The 23,385-nt window shown below is 36.5% G+C and overlaps 1 protein-coding gene across 4 annotated transcripts in view; it reads right to left on the reverse strand.

The window, feature by feature from the left end:
* LOC127835344 (zinc finger CCCH domain-containing protein 13-like) overlaps positions 1 to 18,829 on the reverse strand; it is a 60,086-nt gene extending 41,257 nt beyond the window's left edge. For 2 of the 4 annotated variants that reach the window (XM_052361722.1, XM_052361721.1), the window contains exons 1-7: positions 18,651 to 18,826; positions 15,122 to 15,213; positions 14,445 to 14,545; positions 8,587 to 8,708; positions 7,698 to 7,762; positions 4,803 to 4,874; positions 1,428 to 2,287 (exon numbers count right to left, since the gene is read on the reverse strand). In XM_052361722.1, the coding sequence (XP_052217682.1) occupies positions 1,428 to 2,287; positions 4,803 to 4,874; positions 7,698 to 7,762; positions 8,587 to 8,708; positions 14,445 to 14,545; positions 15,122 to 15,213; positions 18,651 to 18,776 (1,438 nt within the window). In that variant the 5' untranslated portion in view covers positions 18,777 to 18,826. Of the gene's footprint in view, positions 1 to 1,427; positions 2,288 to 4,802; positions 4,875 to 7,697; positions 7,763 to 8,586; positions 8,709 to 14,444; positions 14,546 to 15,121; positions 15,214 to 18,650 lie in introns of all 4 variants that reach the window. The other 2 variants (XR_008028474.1, XM_052361720.1) reach the window with 2 other exon arrangements.
* Positions 18,830 to 23,385: the final 4,556 nt, after the last annotated feature.

Genomic DNA, 23,385 nt, shown 5'->3' on the forward strand with positions numbered 1-23,385 from the left:
ATTACTTCTAGAGTGTTCACATGTTTTCACTATATACATATAGAGAAAAATGCCCCGCCCACTGGCGGCCATGTTTTTTCACCAATCTAGACCATTTTCGAACTCGTCCGAAATATCAATAAAACCAATGTTTTGACCAATTTTCATGATGATTGGGCCAAAATTGTGACTTCTAGAGTGTTAAAAAGGTTTCTCTATAGCCAAATAAGGAAAACTGTCCCGCCCACTGGCGGCCATGTTTTTCAACCGACCGGAACCACTTTTTAACTCAACCAACATATCATTAAGACAAACATTTCGACAAAGTTACATGAAGATTGGGCATGAAATGTGACTTCTACAGTGTTTACAAGTTTTTTCCTTTTTTTGACCTAGTGACCTAGTTTTTGATCCGGAACAACCCAGTTTCGGACTCAACCGAGATTTCATTGGGACAAAGCTTCTGACCAAGTTTCATGAAGATCGGACAATTAATGTGGCCTCTAGAGTGTTTACGAACAAATGTGGACGGACAGATGACGGACAAAGACCGGTCACAAAAGCTCACCTGAGCAATCAGGTGAGCTAAAAAAACTTCAGAAAACGGAATACCAGATTGACAGACAGACGAAAAGACTAAAGGACTGCTATATGCCACCTTAATGGGTGCATAAAAAAGCTTTTTTCGTATTAAAGAATTTTTTAATTATTATAATACTATTTTAGTCAATATAAAACATTTCACCTACACAACCCTAGAGAGGGTCAATATTGACCCAAGGGGTATGATTTAAACAAACTAAGTAGAGGACCACTATATGATCTTACATGGCAAATATTTTAATAATGTTTGTACACGACAACTTTCACACACCAAATAACAAAGCTGTAGGCTAAGTGACACACGCATTCCCCGGACCAGAATGATATGTACAACTTTCAAAGATGGCCACCCGTGCATCATGCCTGTAAAGTGTTGTTAAAATCTGCAGAGTGGTTTAGGAGATGTTTTGAATAAAAAATTTACAACTCTGAACAACGTACAAAAGGCAGTCAGTCCCACAAGCTCACCATGTACATCGCACATGTGAGCTAGTAAAACACACAACAGCATTTAAATAGAAACCTTCCATTCATAAAATACCAGAGATTTCTAACCAGTACACAACATTGCTTTTGTAATGCTACTGTTTTTTTTATACAATCAACAGAAAAGGTGTTTTAATTTTCCAATTAAACTTTTTTTTTACAATTGTTCATCCACTGAACTTCTTTTCCGAGAGAGCTCTGAAAAATTAAATTGTCTTTTATCTAACGACCCATACATAAAATCGCTACATTTTTGTTGAGGAAGAAAGTAAGACAATTTGGCATAATAATAAGGCTATTTCTTAAAGGAAACTTCTTATCATGGCTCTTAAATTAGCAAAACAAATCCCTGAGCTTACCTAATTCCTTGCGGTCATGTGATCGATCCAGACTCCTTTTTTCCAAGGACTTCTTAGGGACTGGCGACATAGACCTATCTCTTGCCTTCATTTTATCCTTCTTCTTTTTTGATATAACAACCTCCTCTCTAAGAGGAGAAGGAGCTCTATCTTTCTTCTTGTCCTTGTTCTTTTTGTCTTTCTTCTTCTTTTTCAGGGGTGAGTTTGACCTGAAGTCTGACAATGGACTCAGCTCCCTGTCACGGCTCTCATAACCTCTTGACCTTTCCAGCGAGGTGTCTTTCGACTTATCAAGAGTTTCAGCATCCTTCTTTTTCTTCTTTTTCTCCGCTTTCCTGGCCTTTTTACCATCCGGAGAAAATGACAACGACTTTTCAAAACTGGGTGACCTTGACTTTGTCTGTTTTCGTGACCCTCGGACCTTTTCAATTTTTGATTCCCTCTCAAACTCTGGCGATGCTCTTCTCTCAGCTTTTTTCTTTTTTACAGGAGACACTAAGCTCATGGCCTTAATTTTTTCACCCCTGCGCCCTTCCCCGCTGGACAATGACCGTGACCTGGTTGACCTAATTCTTGGTGGCAAGGGAGGCACTATGATACCCAGAGGAGGCGACCTTGACGGCATGGTCAGCTTCATTTTTGGTGGTTGTGGAGTGACGTCTGGTTCATCATCAGAGTGAAATCCCTGAATGGCGTTACTCACTAGGGGCTTTTTATTCTTGAATTTCAAAGGGCTCAGAAGTTTGCGTCCTTTTTGTTCTGGTTCCGAGGATCGGTCGAGGCTTGACAGGGAATCGGCCCGGCTGTGCTTCTTCTTTGACTTCTTCTTGTGCTTTTTCTGATGGTCATCGCTATCAATACTGGTAAGAGGAAAGAGTACTAAGTGTGTAACATAGACTCAAAGCTTGTTTATAAGCAAGTGTGTTTTTAACTGACTTCACTTTCACTACTCTAACTTAAATATTAATAGCTCAGATGCATACAACTTTAGGGCTTGACATGTAGGCAATATAAGCAGACTTCCTTCATGATGGTTATAAATGATTTTTAATATAAAACTTCTGAGCAAATATCACTATAGGTATTGTAAAATTACTGAAAACTTTCATAGTATATGAAAAGTTACATTTTACAGACAGGACAAGTAACATTGGTTTAGTAAAATATTTGGACACAAGTCTGATTGAACAGTTGCATTAACAAGAGCACCGCCTTGCGGGTGCAGACCGCTCATCTATTTTCTTTTTAAAGGTGAAGGGACTCTCATTTTCAATCACAAAGGAGGGAGGGGTGGAGTGAAGAGCGGTGCATTGTGTGGGGGTGTGGACATTTATTACATTTTCTTCCAAAAATGCGAAAAAAAGGAAAAAAAAATCGGGGGGGGGGGGGGTGGGGGGGGGTGGGGGGGGGGGATTCTTGGGTGCGATGGTTGGACGGTATTTCAAACATAAAATAATAAAAATAAATATTTGTGTTTTTTAACCGTTTCATAAAAAAAAATGGGGGGGGGGGGGGGGTGAGGTGGGGGGGTATAGTGTGAGGGTGTGGTGGTAATTTGTGAGATGATCTTAAATAAAATAAAAAAAAAATAGGGGGGGGGATTCGGGTGGGGGGAGGGGGGGTGGGGGGGGGGATTCTTGGGTGCGATGGTTGGACGGTATTTCAAACATAAAATAATCAAAATAAATAGTTTTGTTTTTTAACCGTTTAAAAAAAAAATTGGGGAGGGGGTGGGGTGGGGGGGGTATAGTGTGAGGGTGTGGTGGTCATTTGTGAGATGATCTTAAAAAAAAAAAAAAAAAAAAAAAAAAATAGGGGGGGGGGGGGTTGTGGGGGGGGGGGGGCACGGGCGATGGTTTGGGTGGAGTCTATTGTGGTATGTCAGGTAAGAGTAGTTTTGTCAAAGTATCAATCAAATCTAATCATAAATAAAGAAGTTATGGCAATTTTAGAGAAATTTAATAATTTGACCTTGAGAGTCAAGGTCATTCAAAGGTCAAGGTAAAATTCAACTTGCCAGGTACAGTAACCTCATAATAGCATGAAAGTATTTGAAGTTTGAAAGCAATAGCCTTGATACTTAAGAAGTAAAGTGGATCGAAACACAAAATTTAACCATATATTCAAAGTTACTAAGTCAAAAAAGGGCCATAATTCCGTAAAAATGACATCCAGAGTTATGCAACTTGTCCTTTTACTGTACCCTTATGATAGTTTGCGAGTGTTCCAAGTATGATAGCAATATCTATGATACTTTAGGGGTAAAGTGGACCAAAACACAAAACTTAACCAAACTTTCAATTTTCTAAGTATAAAGGGCCCATAATTCCGTCCAAATACCAGTCAGAGTTACATAACTTTGCCTGCACAGTCCCCTTACGGTAGTTAGTAAGTGTTGCAAGTATGAAAGCAATAGCTTTGATACTTAAGGAATAAAATGGACCTTAACACAAAACTTAACCAAAATTTTCAATTTTCTAAGTATAAAAAGGGCACATAATTCTGTCAAAATGCACGCCAGAGTTATCTAACTTTGCGTGCCCAGTCCCCTCATGATAGTAAGTAAGTGTACCAAGTTTGAATGCAATAGCATTGATACTTTCTGAAAAAAGTGGACCTAAACGCAAAACTTAACCAAAATTTTCAATTTTCTAAGTATAAAAAGGGCACATAATTCAGTCAAAATGCACGCCAGAGTTATCTAACTTTGCCTGCCCAGTCCCCTCATGATAGTAAGTAAGTGTACCAAGTTTGAATGCAATAGCATTGATACTTTCTGAGAAAAGTGGACCTAAACGCAAAACTTAACCGGACGCCGACGCCGACGCAGACGCCGACGCCGACGCCAAGGTGATGACAATAGCTCATAATTTTTTTTCAAAAAATAGATGAGCTAAAAATTGTATGTCAAGCGCTGAACTTCATCAAGTTTTAAAGGCTTTTAGTAATTTTAGGAGATATCACTTCATCTTAATTAAACATGAGTGCTGACAAAAATTCAACCTTCTTCTAGAAATCTTCATATTAAATTTAGAAAAAAATGCATCAAATCAAGCTATGAACTTTTTTAAGTCTGATGGAAGTCCCTTGTGAAAAACTTCTTTAATGACTAAATCAGTTTCTTTTAATGTCAGAATAACATGGAGACATTTTTTCACTGAATATAATAAAATAATTATAACGTCCATATTGTTCTCCAAAAAAAATTCATAAGGAAACAAAACACTGATATTGAAATGTTTGTGTTGATTTCCTGATTTAAAAAAACAACACTCAAATCACCTTCTGTATTAAAAATGCAGTAGAATGATTTTTACTAAACAAAGCAATTGTTCTCAAACAAGTTTATTCATGTAAGAATGAGGTTTCATTTACCCTGGGCCAGGGCTGGGAAGCTTCAGTTTTGTTGAGGACTTTGAATCTTGCTTCCTTTTCTTCTTTTTCTTCCTAGAATGGTACATATTCAAAGTAAAATGACAACAAATGCTAGCATAGTGAACAATTAAGAATTCAAATATGGCAATGTGCTACATGAAAAGAGAATTTTGAAAGCTATACAATATATTCATTTAGAGTCTTAAAGCTATTCTAAACTTAATTCAGTTTCTGGGAAAACATGGATTAATGCATGGGCGTAAAGTAACATCTCAGATTAGCATAAGCATTTCACACAAGCAAATCAAGAAAGATACTTTCTGCCTAGACTGGATTTTCATTGAGAAGTGACTTCCTTTAAACGAAGAAAATTACATAAAAGCTGGAAGCATGGTCCCTGCACAGGCTAATCTGGGATGATACTTTATATTTAGCCTAGTTTTCCTACGCACAGGCTCATATGTATTGTTATTTTGCTAAATCCAAGTTTTTTTCAATAGTTAACTACATTTTATAAATAATTTTAATACTTTTAAGCAAGTTTGGTAAGAGTTCCATTAATGTTTATACTGTGTTAAACTGCTTTAACCAGATCTAAGGGACATTCGTGCAAAGGTGTGTGTGTGTGGGGGGGGGGGGGGTATTATATAACTATGTGTGTGTGTGGGGGGGGGGGGGTATTATATAACTATGTGTGTGTGGGAGGGGGGGGGGGTATTATATAACTATGTGTGTGTGTGGGGGGGGTATTATATAATTATGTGTGTGTGTGTGGGGGGGGGGGGGGTATTATATAACTATGTGTGTGTGGGGGGGTATTATATAACTATGATATGCACCTCGAGGTTTTATAGGAAATATTGCCCCCAAAGGAGATGGATTTGAACAATGGCCCAAGGCTGAGATTTTTTTTAGCGTAGTATAAACTATAACATAAAAGATTCCTATGTTATTTTTTGCATGGTATTCAACAAACCTATGGTTATTTAAACAACACAATAGTAGTATTTGCAGATTTTATTGACAAATCAAGCACTCAACAAAATTCATTTGTGTTCATATATTTTACTAAGCGCTGAGCAATTATGCCCTGATATGGATTTTTCGTTTTTCGGTAAACCTGAGTTTCTAGCATATAATATATACATAGGGCACATTTAGAATTATAGCCAGATCTGGATATATACCGTACATTCGCGGCCATAAGTCTACCTCGGCCATAAGTCGAGGGGCATAATGTGGCTAGAAAAACTTGTTTTTTTGCCTTGACTCTGCCATAAGTCGGGGGTAAATTTCCTCAATATCTAGGACATGTTTAAGTGATGTTTTAGTCATGGTTCTGAGGGCTTTTGTACCGGCAGTTGACATTTTTTGGGATATAAATAATAAGAATATATTTAAAACGAAACATTCAATGTTTCAATTATTTATTATCACGAAAAATATATTTTATTGTTCAAAATCATAATAACATATCATTGATTATTTTGAATTTAATATATATCTCACATTCAAATCAAAATTAGTATCCCATTTAACGTAATAACTTTCAGCGTTTTCATTATGAGCAGATATTTTTGTATTCAAATGTTAGTGCTATTGATGTGAAAATTCAGTTAAATCTTGAATGCAGAAATTCATTATATGGTCAAAATAATTGTAACTTGCTCTCAAATAATCAACAACACTTTCGCCATTATGCGTGAAACACATGAATTTACCAACACTCGCATCGCTCGCTTTTCGACTGTTATGTACATATTCATAAATCACGAGATACCCGAGGAATATTTTCTGCATTCTGGAAAAACGTCTTATCTAATAATACTTAGCAGATAATCGAAAGTCATTGTGTATTTAATATGTCCAATTACACATTTTAATAATCCAGGGTGAGTGCGTAATATTATTATAATCAAACAATGAATGAAATCTTCACTCAGATAAGATCTATTTATTTACGAAACGATTATGCATTAATTGTGGGACAGTTGTGAATAAATCAACGAAACCACACCTTCATCCAATCAAAAAATATACCATGTGAAGTTGAACAATAGCGATTGGTTAAAGGCGTATCCAACGATAGAGTAATTTTTTATTGGTCCGAAGTAGTTTGTAGCAGAACTGTTGTGCATGTCATTAAGGGATAACTATTTTAGGCGTGACGCAATAAAGACAAATGATCGAAAGGATGCCAACACTACACTTTACACTTTGATCTTAGTCAAAATTTAAGGCCAAGAAGCGATAATTGGTGGCATAAAGACACCTGCACCTGTTGACAGTTTGTATTTACACGGATTAACTTTAAATGGGTACAAGTGTCAGCAGTCGATTTTCTATTGTTCTTAGCAGACAACGGACGATGTATCAATAGACAAATTGCTATGTACAATTTTCGCCACTTTACCGTATGTCACAAATCTTGAATATTTTCGAAGTTATTTTTACATGTTTTTAATTGGACTTATTACGAAGATTAATGAATTAAAAACCAATGTAAACAGGAGTATTTTGTTATCGGCGGACATTTAAGTAAAAGACGAGTCGGCCTCACCATAAACAGTCATCATTCCTTCGCTTCGGAGATTTATTACTTTAAAAAAAAAAGGGCATAGAAATATGTTTTTTTTATTTTTTTATTTAGTACTTCATCCATAAGTCATGTTGACTTTTAAAGTCAATTTTGGGAGCGTTTTTAGGTCGACTTATGGTCGCAAATTTACGGTATTATTCCAACATCATGACATATTCAAACTATGCAGGGATGGGTAGATTGGATTTTAAAATGGGTGAAGTGATGTGTAATATTATAACATAAAAAAGATAATAATTATTATTTTATATCTTGCATAGATTAAAAAAGAAATAGATAACGTCTATATTTCTTACGATTGTTTCCTGGTTTTACTGCGACTGCGGCTATCTCCAGAACTGTCAGACTCAGAGCTGCTGACCTAAAATCCAACAAAGAAAACTGACATTGAAACAAAAATACATTTACGCCCCACAACTATTACTGGCCACCAGGTCTACTAATCTCAGAACTATTTATGGCCCGAATTCCTATTAAGTGGCCAGCCAACTACAAAATGAACTTATTCTGAACATGAGGGTCTTTCTAGAATTACTGAGGGCAGGCAGCCATTCAAGTTACTGCATGTACAATTTCCTGGCCTCTTTTGCTTGTTTTCAGGAAGTCAAAAGCTCTTTTCAACATTCAATTTCAGTCATATTCAGTCACAAGACCTTTGATAAAAAACAGCCCTTGCTTTCAACAGAATCAAGCCGAAATATAGCTTATTGAGCTCTCACTCTTACTATAATGATAAATGTATATATCATAAGAGTGCCACAGTGGCCTTGGGTCGCACACCTGAGTATAACAAGTACTGCTTCTGTTGTGACGCTTAAATACACACATAAATAAAAAGTCAAAAGCAGTGAAAACTTTAAGAAAGGGTAAGTGGACTCCAAAATACTTAAACAAAAGTTACTTTTACAAAAGAGCTCCCAGTGTTTTCCCCACCATTTTTGGCATTGGGCCGGGCCCGTTGGATAAGGAAATATCATAAGTATTTTTATTTTTATTTTATTTACTACGGTTCAACCATATAGCTGGGTTGGAAAATAGTGTTGTATTTCACTTAAGTTTTTCTTTTTGGAAACCTTTAATTTGGAATTCAATGCAGTCAAATCTGTAATTTTTGACATAAGGGGTCAAATACCAGCCCCAAATTTGACCAAAAAAACACTTGTAAGGCAAAAGAACCTTTTGTACCTTCTGGAGCCTGGACTCAATGCGGAAATTCTCCCGTAAGTCTTTATCATCGTCCTCCAGCTGACTTAGCTGTCTCTTCAACGCCTGACGTTCACGCTCCAGCTCTAGCTTCTCCTCGTAGTCTGAACAACAACAACAACAACACAGGCCAGGGTCACATAGATTATAAGAGGTATAAAATCCTAGTCTGAACAACAACAGCAACACAGGCCAGGGTCACATAGATTCTAAGAGGTGTAAAATCCTAGTCCGAACAAGAACAACAACACAGGCCAGGGTCACATAGATTCTAAGAGGTGAAAAATCCTAGTCTGAACAACAACAACAGAGGCCAGGGTCACATAGATTCTAAGGTGTAAAATCCTAGTCTGAACAACAACAACAACACAGGCCAGGGTCACATAGATTCTAAGAGGTGTAAAGTCCTAGTCTGAACAACAACACAGGCCAGGGTCACATAGATTATAAGAGGTGTAAAGTCCTAGTCTGAACAACAACAGCAACAACATGAGCCAGGGTCACATAGATTATAAGAGGTGTAAAATCCTAGTCTGAACAACAACAGCACAGACCAGGGTCACATAGATTATAAGAGGTGTAAAATCCTAGTCTGAACAACAACAACACAGGTCAGGGTCACATAGATTATAAGAGGTGTGAAGTCCTAGTCTGAAAAACAACACAGGCCAGGGTCACATAGATTATAAGAGGTGTAAAATCCTAGTCTGAACAACAACAGCACAGGCCAGGGTCACATAGATTATAAGAGGTGTGAAGTCCTAGTCTGAAAAACAACACAGGCCAGGGTCACATAGATTATAAGAGGTGTAAAATCCTAGTCTGAACAACAACAGCACAGGCCAGGGTCACATAGATTATAAGAGGTGTGAAGTCCTAGTCTGAACAACAACAACACAGGCCAGGGTCACATAGATTATAAGAGGTGTAAAATCCTAGTCTGAACAACAACAACACAGGCCAGGGTCACATAGATTCTAAGAGGTCAGGGTTCGACACTAAGGCACGTCCGACAGACATTGTCTAGTAAGATCGGTGGTCTGTGGGCTAGCTTGTCCGACTGGTCGTACATACAAAATCTATACTGATTCATATAACTATAACTAACCGAAAACCTTTTTCTCTTAACGTGTAAAATAACTATTGTAGCCATTATTTACATCAGAACAAAACTAGCGTATATAAATAAACGCGGAGCATTCACATGATTCATCGCTATTTTTAGACGCGAAGGAGAGCTTCCCGCAGAAATGGCTTGTTTCCATTGGTAAAGTTGTCATGAATATTAACACTTTGCATGCTGGGAAATTTGTAGTCTGCTAAAATGTTGTCTGCTGAATTTCTAAAATTAGCATTTTCTTCAATTTTTTTCAAAGAATACTATCAAAATAGCAAACAGTTTGGATCCAGATGAGACGCCACATTCTGTGGCGTCTCATCTGGATCCAAACTGTTTGCAAAGACCTTCAAAATTCGGTTCCAGCACTGAAATAGTTAATGATTTTCTGCAGTGTCGTAGAACTTTACATCATGTTTTTACGACTTCTATCGAAAACCGGTATCGTCAATGTAAACATTTTGGCGAAGCAGACGAGAGAATGTAATTTAAAGAGTGACTTTGTTCAAGATTGGATATTCTTCCGACAAATAAGTTAATAAAGAAGAATCCAATGGTAAAACTGACACAGATTATGATGGAAAAGGGCATAGGAGCTGTGGTAGCATGGAGCACAGTGGTCAAGGAGGCCAGAATTTGATAACGTTTAATAAATGTCACCTGCTGTACAGACATCATTTGTTTAACTGGTGATAAACAGTGAAATTACAACAAACAATTTATGTTGTTAATTAGTTTTATTTTATTTTTTACTCTGTGCATCAAAATAACTTTCTTGTGTTCACTAATCATTTTCTGATAAAACCTGATTAAACAGTTACACGACACAATTCTGTTTATTTGCTATGTCATTTATGGTCTAGTAGACATCAGATTCGGGCTAGTACATTTTAAGAGGAGCTGGTCCGATGGTCTGGCTGTAAAAAAGTTAATGTCGAACCCTGGAGGTGTAAAGTCCTAGTCTGAACAACAACACAGGCCAGGGTCACATAGATTATAAGAGGTGTGAAGTCCTAGTCTGAACAACAACAGCACAGGCCAGGGTCACATAGATTATAAGAGGTGTGAAGTCCTAGTCTGAACAACAACACAGGCCAAGGTCACATAGATTATAAGAGGTGTAAAGTCCTAGTCTGAACAACAACACAGGCCAAGGTCACATAGATTATAAGAGGTGTAAAGTCCTAGTCTGAACAACAACACAGGCCAAGGTCACATAGATTATAAGAGGTGTAAAGTCCTAGTCTGAACAACAACACAGGCCAAGGTCACTTAGATTATAAGAGGTGTAAAGTCCTAGTCTGAACAAAAACACAGGCCAAGGTCACATAGATTATAAGAGGTGTGAAGTCCTAGTCTGAACAACAACAACACAGGCCAGGGTCACATAGATTATAAGAGGTGTGAAGTCCTAGTCTGAACAACAACAACACAGGCCAGGGTCACATAGATTATAAGAGGTGTGAAGTCCTAGTCTGAACAACAACACAGGCCAGGGTCACATAGATTATAAGAGGTGTGAAGTCCTAGTCTGAACAACAACAGCACAGGCCAAGGTCACATAGATTATAAGAGGTGTGAAGTCCTAGTCTGAACAACAACACAGGCCAAGGTCACATAGATTATAAGAGGTGTAAAGTCCTAGTCTGAACAACAACACAGGCCAGGGTCACATAGATTATAAGAGGTGTGAAGTCCTAGTCTGAACAACAACAACACAGGCCAAGGTCACTTAGATTATAAGAGGTGTGAAGTCCTAGTCTGAACAACAACAACACAGGCCAAGGTCACATAGATTATAAGAGGTGTAAAGTCCTAGTCTGAACAACAACACAGGCCAAGGTCACTTAGATTATAAGAGGTGTAAAGTCCTAGTCTGAACAACAACACAGGCCAAGGTCACTTAGATTATAAGAGGTGTAAAGTCCTAGTCTGAACAACAACACAGGCCAAGGTCACTTAGATTATAAGAGGTGTAAAGTCCTAGTCTGAACAACAACACAGGCCAAGGTCACTTAGATTATAAGAGGTGTAAAGTCCTAGTCTGAACAACAACACAGGCCAGGGTCACATAGATTATAAGAGGTGTGAAGTCCTAGTCTGAACAACAACAACACATGCCAGGGTCACATAGATTTTAAGAGGTGTGAAGTCCTAGTCTGAACAACAACAGCAACAACATGAGCCAGGGTCACATAGATTCTAAGATGTGTGAAGTCCTAGTCTGAACAACAACAGCACAGGCCAGGGCCACATAGATTCTAAGAGGTGTAAAATCCTAGTCTGAATAACAACAACAACACAGGCCAGGGTCACATAGATTCTAAGAGGTGTAAAATCCTAGTCTGAACAACAACAACAACACAGGCCAAGGTCACATAGATTATAAGAGGTGTGAAGTCCTAGTCTGAACAACAACAGCAACAACATGAGCCAGGGTCACATAGATTATAAGAGGTGTAAAATCCTAGTCTGAACAACAACAGCACAGGCCAGGGTCACATAGATTATAAGAGGTGTGAAGTCCTAGTCTGAAAAACAACACAGGCCAGGGTCACATAGATTATAAGAGGTGTAAAATCCTAGTCTGAACAACAACAGCACAGGCCAGGGTCACATAGATTATAAGAGGTGTGAAGTCCTAGTCTGAACAACAACACAGGCCAGGGTCACATAGATTATAAGAGGTGTGAAGTCCTAGTCTGAACAACAACACAGGCCAGGGTCACATAGATTATAAGAGGTGTGAAGTCCTAGTCTAAACAACAACACAGGCCAGGGTCACATAGATTATAAGAGGTGTGAAGTCCTAGTCTGAACAACAACAACACAGGCCAGGGTCACATAGATTATAAGAGGTGTGAAGTCCTAGTCTGAACAACAACAACACAGGCCAGGGTCACATAGATTATAAGAGGTGTGAAGTCCTAGTCTGAACAACAACAACACAGGCCAGGGTCACATAGATTATAAGAGGTGTGAAGTCCTAGTCTGAACAACAACAGCACAGGCCAAGGTCACATAGATTATAAGAGGTGTGAAGTCCTAGTCTGAACAACAACAACACAGGCCAGGGTCACATAGATTATAAGAGGTGTGAAGTCCTAGTCTGAACAACAACACAGGCCAGGGTCACATAGATTATAAGAGGTGTGAAGTCCTAGTCTGAACAACAACACAGGCCAGGGTCACATATATTCTAAGAGGTGTGAAGTCCTAGTCTAAACAACAACACAGGCCAAGGTCACATAGATTATAAGAGGTGTTAAGTCCTAGTCTGAACAACAACACAGGCCAAGGTCACATAGATTCTAAGAGGTGTGAAGTCCTAGTCTGAACAACAACACAGGCCAAGGTCACATAGATTATAAGAGGTGTAAAGTCCTAGTCTGAACAACAACACAGGCCAAGGTCACATAGATTATAAGAGGTGTAAAGTCCTAGTCTGAACAACAACACAGGCCAAGGTCACATAGATTATAAGAGGTGTGAAGTCCTAGTCTGAACAACAACACAGGCCAGGGTCACATAGATTATAAGAGGTGTAAAGTCCTAGTCTGAACAACAACACAGGCCAAGGTCACATAGATTATAAGAGGTGTAAAGTCCTAGTCTGAACAACAACACAGGCCAGGGTCACATAGAATCTAAGATGTGTGAAGTCCTAGTCTGAACAACAACACAGGCCAGGGTCACATAGATTATAAGAGGTGTGAAGTCCTAGTCTGAACAACAACACAGGCCAGGGTCACATAGATCATAAGAGGTGTGAAGTCCTAGTCTGAACAACAACAGCACAGGCCAGGGTCACATAGATTATAAGAGGTGTGAAGTCCTAGTCTGAACAACAACAGCACAGGCCAGGGTCACATAGATTATAAGAGGTGTGAAGTCCTAGTCTGAACAGCAACAACACAGGCCAGGGTCACATAGATTATAAGAGGTGTGAAGTCCTAGTCTGAACAACAACAACACAGGCCAGGGTCACATAGATTATAAGAGGTGTGAAGTCCTAGTCTGAACAACAACACAGGCCAAGGTCACATAGATTATAAGAGGTGTGAAGTCCTAGTCTGAACAACAACACATGCCAGGGTCACATAGATTCTAAGAGGTGTGAAGTCCTAGTCTGAACAACAACACAGGCCAAGGTCACATAGATTATAAGAGGTGTAAAGTCCTAGTCTGAACAACAACAGCACAGGCCAGGGTCACATAGATTATAAGAGGTGTGAAGTCCTAGTCTGAACAACAACACAGGCCAAGGTCACTTAGATTATAAGAGGTGTAAAGTCCTAGTCTGAACAACAACAGCACAGGCCAGGGTCACATAGATTATAAGAGGTGTGAAGTCCTAGTCTGAACAACAACACAGGCCAAGGTCACATAGATTCTAAGATGTGTGAAGTCCTAGTCTGAACAACAACAGCAACAACATGAGCCAGGGTCACATAGATTCTAAGATGTGTGAAGTCCTAGTCTGAACAACAACAGCACAGGCCAGGGTCACATAGATTCTAAGAGGTGTTAAGTCCTAGTATGAAACCAACACCAGGGACATACCGTTAGTTTCTTAAACAACTTGATATAAGTTAATAATGAATTCATAGTGAATTCATGTATATTCTCTGTCTGAAAACACTGCCATAAACATATTTATAAAAAGATTCTTATACTTAAATTTTAATTTTCCTCACTAAAAATACAGCAGATTTTCAGTTACCTTTTTCTGCAGAATCTTCAGAATCACTGGGTCTGGAATCACGCTTCTGACCTTTGTGTTTTACACGCAGACGCAGATCCTCTTGACTTTCATCTTTTCCACTTCAATATGGAAACATAATTTTAACAAAGAACAAGGTTTCTATCGGATATCGCAAACTTTGTACTAACATCAGACGAGAAGTTTGCCCATTTAAGCATAAATCCTACAATTAATATTTATACTTCCAACAAAAAGATGTAACTGCCAACCTCAATAAAATAGAAAGTCTCAGGGATAAAGTCATACAAGTTATCTGTGTTTAACTTTTTAGCTCGTGGAATATTTATCCACAATCAAATATGAAATATTTTGAAACAGAAATTTTATAGTTTCTTTTTAATTCATTCAAACATAAGATGTGAATAAGCATGCTGAAAAAGAGACATTTGGATGCTGATTTAAATAATACTGTTACATGTATTCATATTGAAAAAGAGACTTATGGATGCTGATTAAAATAATATTGCAATCAGTTATATACAATTTCATACTTGTAACTTCAGGTATTTACAAAATTTCACAGGCAGCCAGATGAATGAGAGTTTAGTGTAAACTTCTTGTATATATTTCGATATATAGAAATGTCTGACAGCAAGAAAACGACCAAGAACTAATTCTAGATTTCTGATACATACAGTTTTGATTTGGGATCATGCAGAAACTTGCATGCCTTTCCATATGAACAGGTGCCTGTGGTATCCCAGTTTCTGCACCGATGTACAACCTCCTGCATCATCAAGACACATTTAACAACTTTAAAATAATCATTAATAATTCCATTACAAGGTTTACCTTACACATGTCAACAAAATAATTTGTTTCACAACAAAATAATTTAGGTATCTATTTCACCATATGACAATTTTCTTTGAGTATTTCCCAACAAATTATGTGCAAAATTACACTAATATCATGACAATATTATGACAATAATTATCTCCCTGAAACATCAAGATTTTTTCATAGTTTTTCATTTTTTCTTCAAACTTTTTAAATTTGTGTATTTACATATACATTAATCTTTATTAACCTCCCAGATAGATAAAAATTATATGTGTTATTTGTGCATGTACTTTTATTATAATACTTGTATTATAATGTAATGAATTTGTGTATGATTTTTTGCAATGTCTATGTATATGTATATCTATATATATATTAATCTTGAGCTACTATGTACACAGTCTTTTGTAAGGTATGGAGCAGGATGGCTTCGACCTGCACATACCTATGGACGAGGTTAATAAAGACTATATATATATATAAAAATAATAATAATAAATAAAAAAATTCATAGTAGTGACAAATATCACTCTCACTTTGATGTCACATACTGTTATACACAGTTTTAAAATTCCTTCTGTCAAACTGTATCATGCCATAATAAAAAGTTGTATCATCCAATTACCTTGAGTCGAGCGGTTAAGGAAACAACTAAAATAATTTCTGAATTAATTCAAACAATCCTGCAATAAACGAGGTACCTTAAAAGATTGATTTCATTCCCGTAAAATCCATGTCAAAAGTGTTCATTTACATCGTGTTCAACCACACAAAGCCGATAGTTCCATGCACACCGCAATGACATACACTACGCGCGTTGTTTACCTTGAGTCGAGAGGTCACACCCGAAAAGCGAGAGTACTCGATTGCAATAGGCATATGAGGTCAACAAAACTTCGAAAATTCGATTCACTGAACAAATTTAGAGTAACTGAAAGATTAATTTATCTTTTTTACTAACTTCTATTTACAGTTTAACAAGTTTCCGTTTTATCGGTCGATCTTCTTATGAGCAACATCGACACAAAAAAGTGCTCAAGAATTGAAAAAAAAACAAAAAACGTTCGCAATTTGTTCAAACAAAATTCCGGCATATATGTTACTATTAAAAGATCTGATAAAATTATCATCCAATCGGGACAGGGTAAACCCACTGTGAATATCGGCATGTCACCTATTTTCGCGATGTGCGCGCACAGATTGTTCCATGCAACATTTTCTGGGAATCGTGAAAGGGTAAAATAATTTTCTTTAAAATAAATCAAATACATGAAATTATGAGTTGACTCTTGCGCAGTGGTCTGCAATTAATGAGCAAGTTTAATGAAGAGTACCGAAAAAAATGCACGCAATAGGCATACATTTGGATTATTTCAGTTGAAGTAAGATTTATAAATGCAATAAAACTGTTTTTCCTTATTTAAGTCATGTCTATAATTAATTTCAAGCGTAGCTATGTTAGTAAAACAAAATACTCGGAGAGCATGCGTGTGACGTCATCACGAGAGCCGTGTTTTCAATATAAACAAAGTGATAGACTTTGGGTCATGCTTGACTCAAGGTAATTGGAGGATAATAATCATGTTGTTGAACAAAAGCTGTCCCAAGAAAGAATGCTCTTAACGACAAATTAAGCCAATTTAAGGCCTTTCACTAGGATTTTCGGACAAAGCACTGCGGAAGGGGGGGGGGGGTGATGTGTAGGGGGGGATCCCCACCTTTGTGTGTCATATCGTAAAAAGCGCATAGGGGGGGGGATCCCCACCTTTGCAGGCTTCCTGAAAAGGCCGGACTGCCGGTCTTGTCCGCCAAAATTCTTTATGGTCCGGCGAAGTTTCTAATATCGCCGGTCCTTGTGACAGGCCAAAGAAATTATGACTAAATACTGAAAAGTCTGATACTTGCCAAAAGAACGAAAACACCCCATTAGAATCACTCTTTTCATGAATGTCGAGCCTTTTTGTCATTAAGAACACAAACGCGTCCCTAGTTCTTAAGAGTTCTCTCCCTTTGTTGTTTTTCGAAAACGTCAATTTCATTTGTTCGACATATTACTGTGCCATATCAAAACAATCAATATGAAGCCAAACTGTAAACTTTTAAACAGGATTATGGAAACATCACAGTTTACTTCGGAACCAAGAATGCACACAAGCAGAAACTTGTTTCAATCTGCGAGTTAAACACGATTCTTTTCAATCGTACAGTTTCTCCTGAAAGTCTTCGAAAATTAAGCATTTTGATGTAAGGCCTTCTTGTCCCCAGACTTTTTCAACCCTCAATATTGCGAATTAATCTTATAAAATAGCCTACTACATGCATCCGATCCCTATACAAATATATCTTTTCCTTTGAATCTGGCTACAATTTAAAGCTGTTTTCCATCATACACTGTAATCACTTAAACACGCAAGTGTTTTGTTTTACTTTATCAAGTGTACTTATACACAAGCTGCACATTGCAATAAATACAAGTTAAACTTTACTAATTTATTCAGTTATAAACTGACAGTTCGATCAGGTGAATTTTGTCCGGACAGGCTTACTTTTCCATCAGCCTGTCCGGTTGACAGGCACTTTTTGGGACTGCTTTGTGTGTCATATCGTAAAAAGCGCTATCAATAATAAATTCTAATTGACTACAATTAGTTTCCCTTAAAGGGATCTTTTCACGCTTTGGTAAATTGACAAAATTGAAAAAAAGTTGTTTCAGATTCGCAAATTTTCGTTTTAGTTATGATATTTGTGAGGAAACAGTAATACTGAACATTTACCATGGTCTAATATAGCCATTATATGCATCTTTTGACGATTTTAAAACCTAAAAATTATAAAGCGTTGCAACGCGAAACGATTGAATAATTTGGAGAGTTCTGTATTTGTCGTTAAATTTTGTTAAACTACGAAGATTGCTTATATAAGGTATAAAATACTTCTAGTATATGTACACGGCGGAATAGCTCAGTACGGTAGGCTAAAGCGTTTTTACTTCAAGACTCTGGCAGGACTCCAGGGGTCACTGGTTCGAAACCTGGTCCGGGCAATGTTCTTTTCCTTTTTTTAATTGTATTCTTGATTTTTTACTGGAGCTTTTACGATCCAATGTTTACATTTATCGATATTAAGCATTTAATGAATAAGTTAAAAAAATGCCAAAATCTGTGAAAAGGCCCCTTTAAATGGCCTTAGAGAAAACAGATACAAAATACAAAAATACCGGGTTGCAATATAATGTGCACAATCATATTTTAATGCAACATTTACCTTTCGAACTGTACTTAAAAAAATGTGTTTAAAAAATTAAATAAAAGAATCGAAAGGTGATGATTGAAAAACGCTTCGGATTCAACGACATGAAATTATAATAAAGAGGTTACACACATCCGAGTCGGAGTCGTTATATTTGCCGACTGGTCTCTTTATTGCATTCGGTCCTAGTCTTTCAAATACGCTAGGCTTTTTTCTGTCATCTGCATCTACCGTTACTTTTCGTTTGTTTTTACTCATCTTCCTCGATTTCCAAAAAAATGCCGGTGCGTACTGTAATTATCAAGCCGGTAATAAGATAAGGTCACACTATACTTATTCAAATCTTAATGTAATTTGATGAAAAACTTTCATCATTGGTACGACATAAAGTCAATATTGTTCTCGTATGAATCGCCATATCTATACTTTTCTTAAAACGCATTATGTGCTGTAATAATTTAAGAAATAACAATATTTATATGTTACACGTAAGAAAGAACTTGACACGAATCAAAGCTCACTGGGGTTTTCCCAATGTTTTTCCATCTACTTTTAGTTGATTGTAACCCGCATTCGCGCAAGTTTTTCGCCGTAGTCTCCAGTCTTATAAAATAGCAATTATTTATTGTTGAACGGCAATCCTTTCCCTGTAAACAGCTCAAGAAAAAAAATAGCAATAAAAATAAAGTGTCTTAATTTGAAAGATGTGTTTAACTTAACACAGATGATTTTTAGAGAGAATCAAAATGATGCAAGAAATGAAAGATGTCTTGGACTGGCAAAGTCACTATACATCATACATTTAAAAGTCAGTTCATACTGGACGTATCTCAGAGACATGGAAAAAGGCCAAAATCACCGCATTGTAAAAAGAGGAGATAAGAAATATGCTTGAAATTACAGACCTGTCTCGCTTACATGTATATTGTGTAAAGTTCTGGAAAGTTTTGTAAGCGAAAATATAGTGAAACACATGCAAAAATAGTTATTCAGTGAGAAGCAATTTGGTTTTATCTCGGGAAGATCAACAGTACTACAGTTACTTCAGGTATTAGACGGATGGACAGAAATAATAGATGAAGGCGGATGTGTGGACGTTGCATACTGCGATTTCACGAAAGCTTTCGACTCAGTACTTCATAACAGCCTTCTGCATAAACTACAAAAATAATATGATTATAGGTGCTACCTAATTTACGGGCAAAAGCTTTTTAAGTTGTTTGATAACCATGTATTTTTTAATAAATATATGGACATGATTGTGTTCAAAATATTATAATTGTTGCAATAATTAAGTAATGCATCTTAAAAAATCAATCTTAAAACGAGTTACATGTTCCTAGCTTAAAGATCTAGCATCTTATTATTTTTTTTCTAGCTACAGGAATTTAAATCTGGTTCGGTGGCTGTGGTATAATGGATGGGGTGTCTGCTAACTGGCTTAGTCACTGGGGGGTCTCTGTATTGATCCCTTAAGTGGGAGCATTCTTGAGATAACCCTAAAGACATACTATGGCGTACCATTTGGGTTGAAAGTCATGAAGACCTACTAAGTAAAAAGAAAAATGTACGTCGAAGTACAACAATTGTACGTCGACATACACATATTAAATACACTTGAAAGTATATGTTTGTACGTCAAAGTACAATTTGTACTTCGACATACATGTTTGTACTTCGACGTACACATTTTCTGAACAGCCAATCAAAACACTTGTCTATTGATCCTTCAGATTTATTCATAATAAATGTTTAAAATCTCTTTTTTAATTAAGGAAAAAATGAATAAAAATATCAGAATGGCAAAAAAAACACATAGAAGTTTCAAGTATTTAATGCATTAAAATAGATTACATACAAATTTGAAGAGGATTCAATTGTTACCTTTTTAAAATTAAAATTATTCAGCATATTGTGAGTATTCATTCATGCGGGGCGGAGTATCACGACCGTCCAGTGCATTACTGTGTAGGAAATTCCCAACGGTAACCAAACAGTTACCAAACATTAACGGGATAAATAATGTATAATAACCTCCCCGTTGGTCGTATTTTGTAATAACCATAACTTGCATAAGTCAGAGGTTACTTCCGCCACGTCAGGTCAATAAATACGCACAATATCTATGAGTAAGCGGTCGATAGTCGCATAATTTGGTATAAATAATAATATTAATAATGTTCATTGTCAAATATCTCTAAAAGCAACAGATTTAAGGTGTCTTCTGATTGGCTAACACTCAAGGGTCGGTGAAGTACATTTCTCGTTCTACCTAGTAGGTCTTGTAGACTTTCGACGTCATGGTACGTCATACATGTATAGACACTAAGTGCTGGTCCTACCCCGGAAACAGTTTTTTTCATCAAATGTCTCAATTAACTTGACAGCTTGCTTAAGCAGTTGCATTTAGCATACAGTACACTGATTTAACATAATCAAAGTCATGTGATGTGTCAAATCAATTTTGATTGACAAATTTGACAATATTTTTTTAATCCAATAAGTTTTAGACTGTCAAATAACACACACTATATATGTATTGAAAGCCATACCTGGAGCTTTCGTCTGTATACCACTGACTTCATCAAAAGAATGATTTCTACTGTTGGGAAACGTTAACACCGCTAATTGTCTTCTTATTTATTATCAATGTATAATTATGTGTAACAGCATAACAACATACTTGTTTCGCAATTAAAATATTTAATAAATACAGGTATCTGGCAGGTTTCTAATTTTCTTTCGCAAACTATTGTTGAATAGTTTAAATTTTGTCGCCACTAAAAAACTAGCCATTATGTAGCAATTCTTAAATCACAGTCTAAACTGCATACACTTAGCTCTATAGTTACAATTTGAATGCAAATATTAGAATGCATCATGTTATATCATCCATATTTTTTTATTTAAACATTCAAATAACACATAACACAGTACATATATAAATAGGTATATGGTATTGTGTGGAGATACAAAACACTTCACATCATTTATTTGCACATAAAATAATAGTTACAAAATAAGTAATACTAAAACACTGTCATCAACATACAGTACACGAATATTTACGTATATAAAATTACAAAGTGGTGCTATTTTATTACCTTTTACAAAATTAACAATGCTGGTTTTGTACTAGTCATAAAACATTTATCATGGATTAACAAGTGACAACCAATTAATTAATAACACAATATAAAGGAAATCATATTAATTGCATTATGCATTTACTAAACAAGCTATTTGCTACTGTTAAGAATTACACTATCTTACTAAAAATGATCACAACAGGTACTTATTGCTTTTACGTACTTGTGGTAAGTTTTGTATTACTAGTTTGACATTTATTGGCAGACACTTGTCGATATACAGACTAAATTTGCATGGGAACTTTCATATTTTTTCAGCATAATTGCCTTCAAATTTTTAATTTAACAACCCTTTGACATTGTTTGCACATCTGATCTTATTATACCATAGCTGATTTTTGCTTATAGATAGACAGATATAGACTTTTCAAAGTTCTATAAAAGTTCACACATGTTCCATCCAAGTAAACAAACAGAACCAATAAAGATCACCACAGATAATAACTGTGTGTATAGCTTGGAAACTTTGATAGTTCAGGAATCCCTCCTTTGTTGATTTCTGTAAACCAAAACTGTCAGTTTTGCTGGATAGAATGGCTTGTGTGATGCCCAGCTCTTGCCTTGGCATAACAGCTTCTTAAGACGGAAAACCAACAAATATCTTAAAATCTGATCAATAATGCAGACAATTTATAAATGTCTTGTTTTTGTTGACTTCGAATCTGGAAGATTTTTTACGTAAAATTGTGTTACGAAAATCCAACGGTATCGGATTTTGTGGTTTTAGGCCTAAACTTATTATAGTGATATGTAACCTTTCGGGATATCGGTAAAGTGCGAGCAGACGAGGTGTACATACGTTAAAAATTAAAGCTAAAAGACTTAAAAGTTAGATCGGAATATCTTTAAATTTTGTGAATAAATGTGTTTCTAATGGATAACAACGACAACTCACCAGAATATTGCTCATGATCACACGTACAACTTCTTTCTGAGAGCGAATGGAAAATGCGTCACGAATTCTGACAAATAAACAGTATGGTGTCGTTATTGAAATACCGCGATAATACTGGAAGAATAGATATGCCAACTATAATGTTTAAAACAAATAATTTTTTAACAAGCGTTTGTGATTTGTCAGGATAATAATAACAATAAGATATCGAAATGATCAAAGCAAATAAATTCGACAGAAATCTGAGATTCGGCAACATATTTAAGACGGGTTATGTTCACGTTAATTGTGTTTGGTAAAGACTGTCACTAAATGTAGTGAACCAGTCTTCGGCTTATACCCACTGAAGATGAGTATTCAGGGGAGATAATTGAGTATGACTTAATTCTGGAACGGTTGCGAAGAAAAACAAATAATGCGAGAATATTTAGTGCGATTCGCTACACAATTATGATGTCATTGATATAATTTTTCCTGAGGTATGTATTTACATGTGTTTTAGCATATGTGAAAGCGTTTGTATTTGTTCAAGGTCATAAATAGCATCGCTAAATATATGTCGCGTGGCAAATTTTTTTGAGACGCATCCATATACATGTGGTATTCTTATGTAATTTTATGTCTAAATTTCCATATGCATGAACGGTCAACGCCCGCTTCGCGGGCTTTTGCCCGTATAAGATTGGGTCGTCATATATTTGCTGGCTTGAGTCATTTTTAGTGGGACGAAGACAACGGATCATTGTAAAAGGCGAATCTTCAATATGGAGACCAGTAACATCAGGAATTCCGCAAGGAAGTGTATAATGGGGCCAGCCGGTTC

The sequence above is a fragment of the Dreissena polymorpha genome, chromosome 6 (genome assembly GCF_020536995.1).
Source record: "Dreissena polymorpha isolate Duluth1 chromosome 6, UMN_Dpol_1.0, whole genome shotgun sequence".
Lineage (NCBI taxonomy): Eukaryota > Metazoa > Mollusca > Bivalvia > Myida > Dreissenidae > Dreissena > Dreissena polymorpha.